This window comes from Tachypleus tridentatus, chromosome 7 (genome assembly GCF_004210375.1).
Source record: "Tachypleus tridentatus isolate NWPU-2018 chromosome 7, ASM421037v1, whole genome shotgun sequence".
Lineage (NCBI taxonomy): Eukaryota > Metazoa > Arthropoda > Merostomata > Xiphosura > Limulidae > Tachypleus > Tachypleus tridentatus.
This window is the reverse complement of record NC_134831.1, coordinates 183442492-183457172: the sequence shown is the minus strand read 5'-3', so window position 1 is coordinate 183457172 and position 14681 is coordinate 183442492. Positions and strand designations below refer to the sequence as shown.

Below are 14681 nucleotides of genomic sequence, written 5' to 3'. Positions count from 1 at the left end.
AATAATAAATATCTACAGATACGTTTTGATGTACGAAATAATACTGCAAAAAGTTTCTCTTTGTCTCTGTAATTTTATCAGCATTGTTTCAATAAATTATTTTTCGCCTAATTTTTCGTAACACAATAAACAAACGAAATAATCGAACAGATTTAATAAGTTAAAAGACTGACCAGAACTGTGTAAAAATTGAGGAAGAAATATGTTAAAATGAAGCAGATTAAATATTTTGAGTAGTTTTGTTTTGTTTTTCGGTTATTTTTATTTCTGTCAAAATGTGATTATCGTGACCTCTATCTGTCATGGATGCGAAATAACGTCTGATAATCTCTTGGGTGTAGTTCATGGTACAGAAGAGTTGACCCCGCTAGTACAGCGGTAAGTCTGCGGATTTACAACGCTAAAATCAGGAGTTCTATTCCTCTCGACGGGCTAAGCAGATAGCCTGATGTGGCTTTGCTATAAGAAAAACACACAAAACACCCAGAAGAGTTGTGAGCCAGCCAAGCAATCCTCTAAAGGCATGCATAAGTTTAAAGTGTAAGAACATGCATAACATTCCATTATTGTGACCTTGAATCAAACAAGAAATATATATATAATTAATGCTTTATTTCTGGAGATGTAACTTCGTATCTTTTATTTTATAGGCCATGCAGTGGCAGGTGCAAAGATGGTAAGGGTTGGAAAGTGTTGATAACCGGACGTGCGTAAAACCTGACGCGCCATGAAGAGAGAGAGATGTTTACTCAGAAAATTTTGTAAAAAAAGAGGCGGTTAGGTTATTTCGAGACACAATGAGTAGTAATTAACTTGGAGATCCAGAAATATCACAAACAGACAACCATTTCTGGTTCGGCATGGTGTGATCGATTTTGCAGAATGAAAATGTTTCAGTTTCTCTGGTTTTTCGTGAAGTTTTAGTACTTGGTTGTAAGAAGGTGATATCAAGACCTCTTGAATTGGATTTGTAACATATCTGCAGGTACGTGTTTTGTGGGGGAAGATTCTAGGAGTACACCATTATGTATGGGTATAAACGAAATATTATGTTATTACATAAAAATTATCCGATAACTTTTTTACTTGTATAAAGCTGAAAATGTGAGTCAAACGGAAGTTTGAGTTACATGATAATTTAAGCTGTCTTACGACAATTAGGTACCAAACTAAGACGTTTGGGGGGCAGTAGGTCAAACACTTCACGAGTTGCGTATCTGAAGCCAACAAGGCCTACACCCTAAAAATAAATTATGTTAATTTCCAGTTGAAAAAACAAAACATAGTTTAAAGTTTGGGGCAATTCTAAGAAATAAAATTGTTTTAAGTGTTTCATAATTGTATTTAAGAGTACAAAATTATCGCATTTCGCATAGCACTGGATTATAAACCAAGGCTTTTTTGCCAACAGTTAGGCCTATCCCTATTGCATTAGTTTTACGTTTGATGAATCCCCTGGCCTAAATAATAAAATTTTGCTATAAAAGTATCCAACATATTTACAGATATTTCATCAGTTGGAAAGGTAGAATCTAACTTTCGTAATATAGTAGAATTATGAATAATAATAATTAGTATTATACATCTTCAACCAAGTGACTTATGAATGTTCTCCTGTATTTATTTGTTTAATCTAAATGTTTATGTTAAGTGTGAGGTTACCATAACAACTGTGTAAGCAAATACAATTAACGCATTTTGATAAAAGCTAAGAAAAAAAAACGATCTTTACACTCCAGTTAGATATAAAAGAATATGTTTTTATTTAAACCAGTGTGTTTGTTTTCTTATAGCAAAGCCGCATCGGGCTATCTGCTGAGCCCATCGAAGGGAATCGAACCCCTGATTTTAGCGCTGTAAATCCGAAGACATACCGCTGTACTAGCGGGGGGTTGTTTAAACCAACGTTTCGCCTTTGTGGCTTCTTAAGGTTTAATATACATAATTGATATTTGTTATAAGTTAACATTGTTTTATTATAAAAATGTATCCTTTTATCTTTATCTGGAGTGACCCCCCAATGGCACAGCAGAATATCTGTGGACTCACATCGCTAGAAACCAGGTTTCAATACTCGTGGTGGGCAGAGCACAAAGCTACACAATAGGCTAACAACAATTTTTTGTTGCTGTCTTTTAAAATTTGTTGTGCATACTAGAAGGATTTACACATTTTGATAAAAGACAAAAATTAACATAGCTAAGATGATCCAATTTTTAGATCTTAACATGTTCTCAACAATCACTTTTGTAAATACTAAATATCACCAAGTAAAAAGAATATTTTTATTTACAAATACCTCTTTCATGAATGATTTTTTCGAGCAAGAGGCTACGTTTATGAACAGCTATAATTAATGTTCACCCTTGAATTACTTTAACTAAATTATTCTATTTGCATTGAATTTTCTCTACTTTGACGGATGTAAAATCACGTGATAAATGACGTAGCCATAGTGACATTATATTGTTTGCTTCAGCCTGCTCGATAGCAAGGTTCAGAATCACTTTAAACACAGCAAAACAACATTTAAATGAAATACTGAAAAAAACTTTCAACCTTATTAACCCTTTTTTTTTTACTTAACTTTCAGCCCCTTTTCGGACCAGGTTTATCTCTATAGGTAGAGTGCTGGATTGTATAGATACGGTGTTCAGTGTTCGTGTCCCATTACTGGAATAAATTATCGCTCTTTTAGGATCGTTGATGTTGTTAAATAGCTGTTTTTCTTCTAGTCCATCAGTTCAAATTTATGGATGACGCAGATAGTCATTATGTTAAGCCATGTACGAAATTCTAAAACAGTCTACCCTTAGTTAAATTTTGACAGTTTTGACCTGAGTTTTGTATCTTGGCGGACCACAATAGAATCTGTGTACTACATTGCCGCTTTTACCCCCATAATAATACGACCTTTCCTCGAAACATTTGAAGATTGAGAACTGCTGGTGCTGGTGAATACCTTTCCTTGTATGGTTTCCACCCTAAAGACTGAATACCTTTTCTTGTACGGGTTCCACCCCAAATACTTCATTTCAGTATAGAGACCGGTAATTCCTGTGTGGTTGCCATATTTTAAACACTTTAGTTTTGAGTAAAAAATGAAACAAAATATGCGGGTCCTCGAACTCAAGTTCCTATCGGTCGTTCGGCTGTTTCCGTGACGTTTTAAAACTTTGACGTAATAGTTGCCAACACGTTTCGTTGCGCTCCGACCATTTTGTTCTTTTCAGTGCTGGTGTTTTATGTAAATCTATCGGTGCTCTTTTCGGATTACATACTTTGTGAAACTATTTTTGTCTTGATATTGCTACTTTATGTTTGTTTTATGATAACATGGTTTACTGCGTTGCTTATGGTTGTAAAAACGGTTCGACATCGGGCAAAAGCTTCTTTACGTTTCCATGCAAAGAGAAGGAACCGGCAAGGTGGCGACAGTGGGTGCGGATGGTCAATAGGAAGAACTGGACACCTTCACACCATGCAAAGCTTTGTCAAGATCACTTTGAACGCTCATGTTTTGTGTCGGATCCCACTGTTTTGGATTCCGTGGGTTTCAAGCCAGGCAGGTTGATACTGAAAACCATCGGCAGTAGACAGGATCGTCCCCACCATCTTTCCTCGTGTAGAGCTGAGGACTGATCTCAGTCTGCTGCGTACAGGTTCCACCCCTCTGAAGCCATCCCTTGCCATCACGAAAAGAACAAACTTAAAGGTATGTGTGCAGTATAAAGCGATAAACAATAACTAGTATAATATAATAATTTAAAAAGTACAAGATTTTGAAGATTGTAACTAGACATACACATTTCACATTCATGAGCGTGTTTTGCATTTGTGGCACCTGAAAGTCAGTGAAACCTTGATTTCCTAGTCTAGACAGTGGACAAATCTATCCCAAATAGAGTATATTCCAAGTTTAAAAGCTGGTAGATCGTTCTGTAGATGTTTTTGTATCAATTTTAAATATGGAAAAGTTTGAAGAATTCCATTTTCAAATTTAACATTTCAAGATAAATTGAAATAAGAGTATGTCTTGAACATGTTATAGTAATCAAGTACATGTTATGTATTTTAAAAAATAAACACTGTAGACTTGTAAAAAATCAAATATAAACTCCATAACATATTTCCATAACTCATCATAATAAAATTAATCTTAACACAGTACTTTGACATTGTCATATTAAATATAAATCTCATAAACCTCATAAAGCATGTTGTTTTGATATATAATCTTATATCTTCAGCTTTTAGAGGAAAGTGCTGCAAATAACACATGCCTACTTCTGTAGAGGAATTTGTGATTCAGCCCACCCCTGATGACGCCTGCCAAGACTCTAAAGCTGACTCATTTCAGAGTGTATCTGTTCAGACTCTTGTTAGTAGATCATGATTGTTAGATTAAACATTCATAAGTTGCAATAATTGATGTATAATTTTATTTACATTAATTTGAATCTAACCGTGAAAGAATGTTATTATTTAAATACCTAAATAAAACCTATTGTTTTAGCCTGTCTCAAGTATTCCAAGAGGGACACAGACTGGCTGGTATTCTGTTTACAGAGGTGTACAGGTATTCCCATCTGGCTTGAAGACTGTAGCTACCCAGACAGAAAATCTTCCGATAATAGATTTTGCTTATGGTACTGGTAAGTTAGTTTGAATATGACATTTTCATTCATGATTTAACAATAGTCAATAGTTAGATTAGTCTCGTTAATATTATTTGATTATTTATTATAAACTATTGCTGGTAAACAATACATTGTTCATATACATGTAATTCTTTCACTGATTTTTGCAGAATCATCACCTGCTGCTAAAAAGTCCTCTGTATCACAAGTGACAGATGCTGATGATGTTTATATGAATGATGATGAAGGTGCTGATCCTGACTAGAACTTGCCAGATCTGTGTCAAAAGTAACTGTTCTAGGTTCGTTCAGAGTAGGTTCGAATTGATATGGCGCTACTCGACACTGTTCAGAACACAAAGTCAAAACAGACTCCGGCTCTGTTTCTCCGTATGCACTGGCCATGTTTATTTACATTCAACGCGCTGGCGTTGGCGCTTTGTTTGGCAACTATTACGTCACAGTACTTTTCCTAGCGGCAAACGTAAAAACTGAAACGTTCGGATTGTCGCTCGGAAAGGGCTCTTTCTGCACAAAGTTCTATGCTTCATTTATTAGCACATATTTTTTTTTATAAAAAGGTGAACCTGCAAAATTAATCAGTATGAGTAGTTCCTTTGACTGCAAAGTTTTCTTTTTTCTGTAAAATCCACCTTTTAAGCCTTATTAAGTCACCGAATCTCTCATTGATCTACAGTGACCAAATATATTTCATCAAAATCGGAGACATTATATTTGAAAGATGGTTAAAGGTTAAAATATGGCTTACATTGAAAGGTTTTTCCGCATCATAGCGTTAAGTCTACAAACTTACCATACTAAAAATAGGGTTTCAATACTCATGGTGAAAAGAAAGAATCAATTTTGTAGTTTTATGCTTAATCACAACAAAATTATTTCATTAGACTCCAGCGACATCGAGCGGTACTGGGATTCACTTAAATGTGTGAAGAAAAAAACATTTTCGTCAAGTATACAAAATAGATCAATTTGTGATTAATGTTTAAGTTTTAATAAGTTCCAGTTGTCAAATTATGTCAGGCACGTAAAATTGAAGTAGTTTGAGTATTTTATAGACAGACACTCACACACACAGAAGAATAAGCGTTTTACACTGAATGTTACGCAATGTGTGACAGTGTACTTCCAGGAATTGACCCGGCATCACCAGGTGGTCAAAGCACTCGATTCATAATTCAAGAGTGGCGGGTTCGAATCCCAGTCACACCAAACATGCTCGCCCTTTCAGCCGTGAGGGCGTTTTAATGGTACTGTCAATTCCAGAGTTGACGGTGGGTGAATAGTTGCCTTCCCTCTAGTCTTAAACTGCTAAATGAAGGATGGCAAGTGCAGATAGTCCTTGTGTAGCTTTGCGTGAAATTTAAAAAACAAACAAACTTTCCGTTATTTTGGTATCGAAGAAATTTTTAATAATCGAAACAGTGTTGAAAAAATTAACTACGTGAACAATGAACAGTACTAAGTTTCATGAAATGCACAACTAAACAAATATATTCTCAGGATGGAAATTATGTAAATTTATGGTTAATGAAATATTATCTGAAAACACGAAGAGTTGTTTCCCTTATATCTCATCGTAAAAAAAACGCCCATAAAATTGCGAAACACAAAATGTGAAACCGTAACTTTGCAAGTATCTCTGCATGGACCCAGTAAACCTTCATGCCAAATTTCATGAAGATCTATCAACAGGGGAAAGAAGTAGTGCAAAAAATGCCATAAAAAACACAAAACATGCAATATAAAAAACTGAAAAATTTGTATGTACACCGTAATTAATCTCCATACCAGTTTTAGTGAACATCCATCCACACCTTGCGAAGTAAGTACATGGACATACGACAAATAGGACTCTTATATTTATATTAATACTGATTTTTGCCAGTCATCAACAGGAGGGTGAGTCCACTCTGTAATAGAAAGAACTCTGGAGTTAATGGTTCAAATCCGTGCGATGGGGGGAGGGATTACACTACTTTAAGTTGTGGGTGTGTAAAAAGAGCGAAAGTCAATGAGCGAAGGTGGAAGTTGTTGCTGCCTACTGATTGGTAGTTCAAAATCAGGGACAACTGTGGATAATCTCAGTATTTGTACAAACATGAAATGTGTTTTATTATTTAAAATTTTGTTGGGAATTTTGTACTTAGTCTGATACACAACAGAATTTTTTGACGATTATTGAATAATTAATTTTACGAGTAGCAATACTTTTTTTTATTATACACTTCGATTCACGAGAAACGCGAATTGTGACATAAACTTGTTTTGAGAGATACAGGGAAAATATTACTTTAAAACTTTTGTCTTATTCGAAAACTGTTCCTTTTCTTAAAAGCTTTTTTTTTTTTCATGGGGGTGGTATAGTATCTCCCTTGTGCTTCGTCTAGCGAGAATCGTTTCAAGGCCAAAGACGTTTTTCATCTTCAGCGGCTATATTCGGAAAGGGGGCGCTAAAGAGGTGTTATGAGGAACAAATCATTTAAGAGGGTTCATTCGATAATTTATATTATACAGAATAACCATTGAATTTAACTTACGAAATGCTTGTAGTATTTTCCTTCACGTATTAATTAAATCGATATTATTACTGAACAAAAAATATGCAATTTAACAAAAATAACACGATTTTCATGTAAATTGTTAAAAAGGATGTGGACAAAGCCACGAATTACCAAAAATGTGGACCAGATGAATAAAAACAACAAAATTGGTGGATTTTACACTAATCTTCCTTGTTTGATGTTAACAGTTAAATGCCCGGCATAGCCAAGTGGTTAAGGAACTGGACTCGTAATCCGAGGGTCACGGGTTCGAATCCCCGTCACACCAAATATGCTCGCCCTTTCAGCCGTGGGGACGTTATAATGTGACTGACAATCCCATTATTCGTTGGCAAAAGAGTAGCCCAGTAGAACAGTTAAACAAAGAGGCTGGATATTTTCAACAGAGCTACACAGTTATAAGAAATTAATAATATAAACTTGGAGTAAATAACTAAATCTGGACCATAGTGTTTTACACAGAAATGTAGAAAAATAATAATATCCTCCCGTTTACAATGTCCCACACAAAAACTGTTCAATATGAACAGTCGAATAGCGTTCGCTTCATAATGAACCTTTCACTGCGAATACATTACTTAGACCACAGTGCTTCACACAGAAACTCTTGAAGTGAATATATTATTCTTATAAGGTGCAACTTCGCAAATAATATAAAAGGTTTTCTACATTTCCGTGTAAAACACTATGGTCCAGATTTAGCTATTTACTCCAAGTTTATATTATTAATTTTTTATAACTGTGTAGCTCTGTTGAAAATATCCAGCCTCTTTGTTTAACTGTTCGGTTTGTTTTGAATTTCGCGCAAAGCTACACGAGGGCTATCTGCGCTAACGGTCCCTTATTTGGCAGTGTAAGACTAGAGAGAAGGTAGCTAGTCATCACCACCCACCGCCAACTCTTGGGCTACTCTTTTACCAACGAATAATGGGATTGACAGTCACATTATAACGTCCCCACGGCTGAAAGGGCGAGCATATTTGGTGTGACGGGGATTCGAACCCGTGACCCTCGGATTACAAGTCCAGTTCCTTAACCACTTGGCTATGCCGGGCATTTAACTGTTAACATCAAACAAGGAAGATTAGTGTAAAATCCACCAATTTTGTTGTTTCTATTCATCTGGTCCACATTTTTGGTAATTCGTGGCTTTGTCCCCATCCTTTTTAACAATTTACATGAAAATCGTGTTATTTTTGTTAAATTGCATATTTTTTGTTCAGTAATAATATCGATTTAATTAATACGTGAAGGAAAATACTACAAGCATTTCGTAAGTTAAATTCAATGGTTATTCTGTATAATATAAATTATCGAATGAACCCTCTTAAATGATTTGTTCCTCATAACACCTCATAACAGTGCTTCACACAGAAACTCCTGAAGTGAATATATTATTTTTATATTATTTCCGAAGTTGCACCTTATAAGAATAATATATTCACTTCAAGAGTTTCTGTGTGAAGCACTGTGGTCTAAGTAATGTATTCGCAGTGAAAGGTTCATTATGAAGCGAACGCTATTCGACTGTTCATGTTGAATAGTTTTTGTGTGGGACATTGTATTTGTTTGTTTGGAAATTTCGCACAAAGCTACTCGAGGGCTATCTGTGCTAGCCGTCCCTAATTTAGCAGTGTAAGACTAGAGGGAAGGCAGCTAGTCATCACCACCCACCGCCAACTCTTGGGCTACTCTTTACCAACGAATAGTGGGATTGACCGTCACATTATACACCCCCACGGCTGGGAGGGCGAGCATGTTTAGCGCGACGCGGGCGCGAACCCGCGACCCTCGGATTACGAGTCGCACGCCTTACGCGCTAGGCCATGCCGGGCCAGGGACATTGTAAACTGGAGGATTAGACCAACGTTTCATTTTATTTCGTTTTTTTTACTGTTGTTGTTAACATTAAGTTTCTAGTTGTCTCGTTTTATGTTTTTAGGAGACAAAGAACCCCAGTGGAAGAGCAAAAAGTCTCCGGACTTATAACGCTAAAATCAGGGTTTCGATTCCCCTCGAGGAACACAGCAGATAGCCCGATATGGTTTTGCTGTAACAACACATACCCGCAAGAAATAAAAATGATTAATATATCTGTTACACACAGCATGAGGCTCATCAAATCGCAAAGTCCCACGAGGTCATTTTGCCACACTTTTGTTAAAAGTTTTTCAACGCATTAAAAATATTTAGATAAAATTTTCTAATTCGTGGTATGGTTATCTGCATATTATTCTTAATATTACATAATTTTTATTATTTCCAATTGTTTTAAGTTTCATGATTGTGATGTAAGAAATCAACACTCTCTTACAAAAACGTATGCTAAATAACAGATCTGTACACTTCTACATGTTTGATAAGTTATCGCCCAAGGCAGTCTCTATACTTATTAGTTCTGTACATATAATCAGAACTAACCAAAATTTATATTTATCATTTTTCTACTAATTATTGGATGTGACCTGTATTAATATACTTTGTTTAATCCAAAAATAAGACATTATCAAATTTGATACACCTTTGTCTATCCAACAGTAAGATAAAATCAACTTTGAAACATCTTCTTCTATCCAACAATAAAATATAATAAAACTTGAAACACTTTGTTCTATCCAACAGTAAGATATAATCAAACTTGAAACACCTTGTTTTATCCAATAATAAGATATAATAAATCTTAAAACACCTTCTTTTATCCAACAGTAAGATAAAATCAAACTTGAAACACCCTGTTCTATCCAACAGTAAGATATAATCAATCTTGAAACACCCTGTCATATCGAATAATAAAGTATTATCAAACTTTAAACACATTGTTCTATCTAACAATAAGATACAATCAATCTTGAAACACCAAGAATTAGATATATTGGATCTTGAAACACCTCACTGTATCCAGTTTTCAACTATAACCAGTCTGTACGTTCCTTCTTTTCGTCAAATATCAATACAATTTCTATATAACGTGTATTATCTGACTATCATATAGAGTAAATCTTTATTAGTTTTATGGTGAGGATATAGTCAGTCTCTGTGTGTTTACTTCGTCTATCAATCAGTCTTTACACGTCATGTTGTATATATTTATTATTGGAACTGTATTTTTGCGCTTTTCACAATAACTGTGCATGTTTTAATACAAGAACCAAACAGTGATAGAAGTGTTCGTTGTCATTATGTTCTGATGCCGAGCCACATTTGACGAGCGTTTTTGCGCATGAACAGGATATTTGAAAGATACAAGTACGAACTTTTTTCTTAGTGTAATGCTTTCTACAAAATATTTCAAATCTCAACGTTCATTTCGCATCTTACGTTTAATTTTTTTTATGTTTTCATTTTGACATGCGTGTACGCAGAAGTGGGAACGAAATTATGTATGTAGAAATGTAACATTCAAACTATCTATAAACAGATACACCCAGTACAAGAAAAACGTTTGTCCCACATGCTCAAAATTATTGCTAAAGTAGATGATGGAAGCAGATGTAATGTGAAATAATGACAAACGCCTCCGTTCATCCTAGTATATCTTCTTAGGTGCTTAATGATTCTAATACATATATAAACATGCCATTACAATCATAACAAGTGCATTTTAGAACGTAGAGAAGAATGAAAGAACCAACTGGACTGGACTGAAATCAACCTTTTATTTCAACCATTTTTTTATGTTTCCGATAAAGTGGTCAGAAAGTGTTGAAAGGTTCCAACAGAGGTGCTGCTAAGCGCTAGCACACAAGGCTCGTGTCCCCATTCTATTCAACAGTTGGTGTTATGAAAATCAGAATAGAAAATCCTAATCGATATCTAACTGAAGGCCCGGCTTTTCCAGGTGGTTAAGGCACTCGACTCGTAATCCGAGCGTCACGGGTTCGAATCTCTGTCACACCAAACATGCTCGCCCTTTCAGCCGTGTGGGCGTTAGAATGTGACTGTCAATTCCACAATTCGTTGGCGGAGGGTGGTGATGACTAGCTGCCTTTCCTCTAGTCTTACACTGCAAAATTAGAGATGGCTAGCGCAGATAGCCCTCGTGTAGCTTTGCTCGAAATTAAAAAAAAACAAGCTTTCTCACTGATTGAGTGAGAAGTAAGACGTAACAGATCAAACAAATTATAAAAAGTATGAATAATTTAAAGTGGCGACTCTTCTGTGTTATTATTCAGGAGAAATAGTCTACAAATATATGAAAAAAAAACTTCATTCATTGGTACAGGGCCTCTTCGTTCTAGCCAATAGCGTGACTATAAAGCAGGGTCTGAATTAAACTCAAGACGTCGTCTTTGGTGACCTTCCTGGCCACGCTGAGCACCTACCAAGTCGACGACAAAGTGAGAAAAACCTTAGTTAGACGGTGTTTACCAAGGGGCTTGCACACGAAGATATACAGTTGTACTTGTGTGTTCACGCGCAGAAATTTGGTGTTTATTGATAAATCAGGTATGATTTTTTCTTTCTCCTGATGTTAAGAAGTTCTTAAGAAAATAGCATAAAATGTACCATAAGCCTTCAGATATAGCATTAGCTTTATCATTTCCCTTTCATAAAAAAACAATACTTGTTTTATATATCTTTGTTGTTAAAAGCAAAATTACAAAATGGGTTTTCTTTGCTTGGTCCACCACGAGTATCGAAACCCGACTTTTACATATATAAACCCTAAGTCCCACTACTGAATCACTGGGAGGCTACGTTTTACTTCATTTCATTGTTAATGGTGTGCTACCATATTAATTGTTTTTCTATTGCATTAAACACTTACTTTCTTTTAATTAAAAATGTCCCTTAGTGGCACCGGCATGTCTACGGACTCACACCGCTACAAACCGGGTTTCGTTACCTGTAGTGGGCAGGGCACAGATAGCCTATTGTGTAGCTCTGTGCTTAGTTCTACACAAACAGATAATTAAAAAAACTGTATAATTATGAATGATCACTTTTTGTGCAATCTGTTTTTAACCCAGTCATCTTTCACAAGTATGCTATTGTTCAAACGTAAAATGCTCTCATTGTTTCATAATTCATATCAAACGTTGATAAAGAGAAATTTCCTTACCATTACATTTACCGATCTAATAAATTTCAACAACCAGAGAGTACTAGGTTTACAAACTTATAACAAGTGATTAATGTATTTCTGTTGTGTACTTCGCATCGAACCGAACATTCAAAACAATAATAATAATTCAATTAATATTTTCAAAAGTTAAAATTATGAATTAAAAATATAATCTGTGAATTTTGTATGTGTCCAAAAAACAGCATTAGATTACTGTTGATTTGTTCGACAGAAGTACTTAAGGCCTGGCATGGCCGAGCGTGTTAAGGCGTGCGACGCATAATCTGAGGGTCGCGGGTTCGCATCCCTGTCGCGCCAAACATGCTCGCCTTTTCAGCCGTGGGGGCGTTATAATGTGACGGTCAATCCCACTATTCGTTGGTAAAAGAGTAGCCCAAGAGTTGGCGGTGGGTGGTGATGACTAGCTGCCTTCCCTCTAGTCTTACACTGCTAAATTAGGGACGGCTAGCACAGATAGCCCTCGAATAGCTTTGTGCGAAATTAAAAAAAAAACCAAAAACAAACAAACAGAATTACTTGAAGTGATATAAACCAAAACATAATCTCAAAAAGTGTGAATTTTTCAATTTCTGTAACAAAAAGTATGTACATATAAGATAACCATTAACGCAGTTTTAAAGTTAAGACACGTTTGGCAATTCGGTTTTATTAAGCAACCATTTTAAACATGGTTTAAAAATTTGAAGGTGTTTGGCGTTTATTCAAATTCATGGCCGGAATATTTCTCCCATAAGTTGTTCTGTGTGTTTGTGCATATATATATATGCACACACATATATAAGGTTACTTCTCCAAAAAGAAGTGCGTGTGTTTTACAAAGCCACATCAGGTTATCTGTCGTGTCCACCAGGGGAATCGAACGCTTGATTTTAGCGTTTTAAATTCGAAGACTTTACCGCTATACAGGCGGGGAACCCAACAAGAAGTTATTTTTCATTAAATCGAACAACCAAGTGCTAATAAATTTTCATAGTATGTTTGACTTTGTTAATACTAAAATCTAAACAGAGTTTGCGCGCCATAAGACAAACCAAGCTATGTAAAACTGGACTCGGTGGGCTACGAAAGCCTACTGTTGGTTAAGTTATTATAGCCCAAGTTAGCCCATCCAACTGTTTAAAAGCCACATAACCTCAGTATTCGTTAAGATTCTTAGAGAAAAACAGTTTTTGTTGTCATAGAAGGAGCACCGACGTCTATCTGAGTGTGTGTGTTTGCTTATAGCAAAGCCACATCGGGCTATCTGCTGAGTCCACCGAGAAGAATCGAATCCCTGATTTTAGAGTTGTAATTTCGTAGACTTACAGCTGTACTAGTGGGGGACCCGATGTCTATGACTGTATTTATTCAATTAATTTGGAAACACTTTTTTCTTAATTATGCATCTTAAAACTTCGGTGCTAACTTCTTTCTCAACTTTGTAATCGTATTATTAGGTATATAAAACTATTTCAAGTTTTCATAAACACACAGAATGAACAGAATTAGTTAGTTAAGTTCCAAGTTAACCTCCTCACTCAACTTACAGCTTGAGCTTGAAAATCAGTCATGATAAATTATAATCCTTAACCAATAGTAGCCACTTGTGATTCTAAAAATTGAATATCTCCTAATTTTTAAGATTATGTTAAAAATTAAACTTCTATTCTAGGTATGCTATATTTTTAGCTTATTGCCAATTACATTTCAATGGCGGAGATGACAGTTATGGATCAAGAAATTCTCCGCAGGTAGGAAGTTTGATCCGTATATTTATATACACAAAAATAGTCTGAAATAAATAAATGACTGAGAAGAACATTTCCCCTGAACATTAACTACACTATTACAACAGTAATTTTAGAGTGATATTTGTGAAGAACAACGTTTCCCCTGTAACATTAACTATACTTTACAGCAGTAGTTTTAGAGTGATATCTGTGAAGAACAACGTTTCCCCTGTAACATAAACTATACTTTACAACAGTAGTTTTAGAGCGATAATCTGAAGAACACCGTTTCCCCTGTAACATTAACTACACTATTACAGCAGTAGTTTTAGAGTGATATATGTGAAGAACACCGTTTTCCCTGTAACATTAATTACACTATTACAGCAGTAGTTTTAGAGTGATATCTGTGAAGAACACCGTTTCCCCTGTAACATTAACTACACTATTACAGCAGTAGTTTTAGAGTGATATCTGTGAAGAACACCGTTTCCCCTGTAACATTAACTATACTTTACAGCAGTAGTTTTAGAGTGATATCTGTGAAGAACAACGTTTCCCCTGTAACATTAACTATACTTTACAGCAGTAGTTTTAGAGTGATATCTGTGAAGAACACCGTTTCCCCTGTAACATTAACTATACTTTACAGCAGTAGTTTTAGA

The 14681-nt window shown here is 35.4% G+C and overlaps 2 protein-coding genes across 4 annotated transcripts in view; both read left to right on the top strand.

Moving 5' to 3' along the window:
• The first annotated feature begins 669 nt into the window (after positions 1-669).
• LOC143257433 (matrix metalloproteinase-21-like) overlaps positions 670-14681 on the top strand; it is a 52530-nt gene continuing 38518 nt past the window's right edge. Inside the window, exon 1 of the mRNA XM_076516104.1 lies at positions 670-985. The gene's annotated coding sequence lies outside the window, so the exon portion shown is untranslated. The remainder of the gene's footprint in view (positions 986-14681) is intronic.
• On the top strand, positions 4253-14256 carry LOC143257437 (uncharacterized). Of its 3 annotated transcripts, XR_013031843.1 has the most exons (5): positions 4253-4381; positions 4517-4655; positions 4811-4941; positions 11444-11667; positions 13959-14256. XR_013031843.1 is itself a non-coding variant. In XM_076516122.1 (4 exons), the coding sequence occupies exons 1-3, from the start codon at positions 4280-4282 to the stop codon at positions 4903-4905; spliced, it is 336 nt and encodes a 111-aa protein (XP_076372237.1). In that variant the 5' UTR covers positions 4253-4279; the 3' UTR covers positions 4906-4941; positions 9164-9427. The 3 variants fall into 3 exon arrangements, 2 of the variants coding, with proteins under 2 accessions (XP_076372237.1, XP_076372236.1); XM_076516122.1 differs by lacking the exons at positions 11444-11667; positions 13959-14256 and adding an exon at positions 9164-9427; XM_076516121.1 differs by lacking the exons at positions 11444-11667; positions 13959-14256 and having other exon boundaries at positions 4811-5805.

Bases quoted from the DNA above. Each gene is read 5' to 3' on its own strand.
- LOC143257437 (XM_076516122.1), top strand. From the start codon at position 4,280: ATGCCTACTTCTGTAGAGGAATTTGTGATTCAGCCCACCCCTGATGAC. The intron at 4,382-4,516 runs GTTAGTAGATCA...CTATTGTTTTAG, and splicing joins GTGTATCTGTTCAGACTCTT to CCTGTCTCAAGTATTCCAAG. The intron at 4,656-4,810 runs GTAAGTTAGTTT...TGATTTTTGCAG, and splicing joins AGATTTTGCTTATGGTACTG to AATCATCACCTGCTGCTAAA.